The 2,637-nt window shown below is 44.7% G+C and overlaps 1 protein-coding gene across 1 annotated transcript; it reads left to right on the forward strand.

Annotated features, from left to right (window-relative positions):
• Window positions 1-240: 240 nt before the first annotated feature.
• On the forward strand, window positions 241-2,347 carry DNAJC5G (DnaJ heat shock protein family (Hsp40) member C5 gamma). Its single transcript, XM_036749917.1, has 4 exons — window positions 241-341; window positions 650-863; window positions 1,024-1,189; window positions 2,295-2,347. The coding sequence occupies exons 1-4, from the start codon at window positions 241-243 to the stop codon at window positions 2,345-2,347; spliced, it is 534 nt and encodes a 177-aa protein (XP_036605812.1).
• Window positions 2,348-2,637: the final 290 nt, after the last annotated feature.

Genomic DNA, 2,637 nt, shown 5'->3' on the forward strand with positions numbered 1-2,637 from the left:
GTCTAGGTCACACTCATTTCATAGCATTTTGCCCTTACCCCACCCTGCACTTCCTTTGGTTCCCTAGTGGCAAGAGATCTATGCAGTATCAGCTCCCTTTGAAAGGTACAGTCTAGTGTACACAGTGGAGAGCATAATACTCTCTGCCTGCTGGATATGCAGGCAAGTTTTGTTTCCCCCATGGCTTCAACTCCTGTGTAAAATTCTTACATCTGCCTCCTTGCTCTCTGGACCCAGAGAATGGGAGAAAGGTATAAGCTGTCGGAAGCTGGAGAAAACCTTTACCAAGTGCTGGAACTGCCTCGGGGAGCAAAACCTGAAGAGATCAGGAGAGCCTACAGGTCTGAACTTAAGCTTCTCCATCAAGCCTTTGACACTTGTATCCCCAAACCTTAGACCATAAACCCCACTTACCATCCCACCATTTTCAAATTACCTGACCCTCCCATTGAGACTAGGGGAAGGCAGAATCCACTTGTCAATGTGGAAGAAGAGTTTTTCCTGCTTTGTCCTTGTTACTGCATCTCAAAATGTATAGATTTCTCCCATGCTATCTCTACCCCATGTAATCCATCCATCTTCCTTTCCCCTATCCAATATGGGCTTCTTGCTCCTCTTTATGCCCTCCCTCATGGGCAATGACTGGTAGGAAATTGGCACTGAAGTACCACCCAGACAAGAATCCAGAAGACCCTAATGCAGCAGAGCGGTTCAAAGAGATCAATGCAGCCCATTCGATACTTGCTGATCCCGATCAGCGCCAGATCTACAATATGTACGGTGCCATGGGCTTATATATGGCTAACAGATATGGCCCAGAAGCTACCAAAATCTATTTCATTCTGACCAAGTGGTGGTTCAAGGTATGCATTCCTTCAAAGTCCCTCCAGTATTCGAGCAACAGAGATGCCTCTACACTGGGCATGTTGCCCTATTGCTGTCAGCATTAGGGAATTTAGGGGTGGGGGAGCACAGACACTAGAGACTTAACTTGGACTCCAACCATTCTCCCCAATCCCCCAGTGCCTGGTCCTCTTGTGTTCACTTCTTTCTTGTTGCTGCTGCTGTTGCTGCTGCTGCTTTTGCTGTGGGATGAATCTACCGCCAGAATATGAGTATTTTATGCCTAGCAGTGATCTACATACACAATATCCAGACACAGATATGCAGAAACAACCTCCAAGGACAGGTGAGGCCAAAGGAAAGTGGCCAGGGTGAGATCTGGGCCAAGAGTGGGGGTGGGAAGGTCTGGAATGAGAGGGATCTCTGAACCTGGGTCCCCTAGAGTTAGGAGAATGAGGTCTGGGATTGGATCGTATTGAAGGGTAATCAGGGTATGGAATCTGTTGCTTTCTCAAGGTGCATGTAATTTGAGTGAATGAAAAAGCATTTATAAAGTGCTTACTGTACGCCAAGCACTGGAGAGACAATACAAATAGTGATATAGTCTCTGCCTTCAAGGGACTTCTAAGAGACAACACATACAAAGAACTGGTCGTCTGAGAAGGGTGCTTTGGTTTGGGGAGTCGAGGAGATGTTGTGTTGATCTATAGGACACTCCATGAACATACCCTTTCCAAAAGCAAGGTGGTATTGTTGATTTGATTACTGAGCCTTGAATGTGGAAAAGGGGAAGGCAGGGGATGGGGGGGAAAGGAATGTCAGTAACTCATATGGATGGTCAGGATGAGCTGCTGAATGGGGTCCGGGGCTGCCTAGATATGTCCTTCATTGATAATTTGAGTATGACACTTATCCTGTCTGGGGTCTTTGCTGAGTTAGAAGGCGAGCCTAAAATAAGTCATAGATGAAAGTGGGTTAGGAGATATACTTTATGATATTCCCTCAAAAGATAACCAGGTTTTGTTTTTCGAATTAAATGTTTGTCGACTGATTTGATCAGTTTAATCTAAAAATGGTCTTCAATTTCTGCCTCATCGCCTTCTAGTGGTGATCAGGAGTAACTGCAGTATAGTGGTATTAAGTATTAGGCTAAGACAGGAATTGCAGGTCATTTAAAGAAATATTTGTATTCCAAATTCCATAGATGGAACTGAACATTCTTTCCACAATCTGAACCAAAAAAAGGATGAATATGAAGAGGCACAAAATGCATAAACTGAAGAGCAATAGTATTTAAGGAGAAGAGAAGAAAAGGGGCTGAGGCAAATAATTAGTGAAAACAGTATATAACTTTATTGTATCTTGATTACAAGTAAGTAATAAAGGGTATTTTCTGTATGCTTACTTTAGTGGTTTCATCTTAATATGGTACTTGCTTCTTCTGTCTCCAGGTGCCCACCTTGTGCATGTGTCTTCTGCTGCCCCAGTCTACTGCACACACTGAAGAAGGGGACCTCTAACCCCAGTCCTGATCTTAACCCTGCTCATATAAGCACCATGAATGCCACTGCTAAACTCTGGCCCTGTCCGTATGAGAGCTCTTTCCCTGACCTTCATAGCATCACCAAATCTGGCTAGAATACTATAAACCCCAGCACTCTCCAAGCTCCAATCCTATGCAATTTTCCTAACCTGGCCCTAAACCCAAATACAGCTCAGCGTAGCACTATGCATTTCACGCCATCCCAGCCTTGCCAAATCTTAGGCTGACAGGGCTGCCCTCTCCCCAAAAGA

This window comes from Trichosurus vulpecula, chromosome 3 (genome assembly GCF_011100635.1).
Source record: "Trichosurus vulpecula isolate mTriVul1 chromosome 3, mTriVul1.pri, whole genome shotgun sequence".
Classification (NCBI taxonomy): Eukaryota; Metazoa; Chordata; class Mammalia; order Diprotodontia; family Phalangeridae; genus Trichosurus; species Trichosurus vulpecula.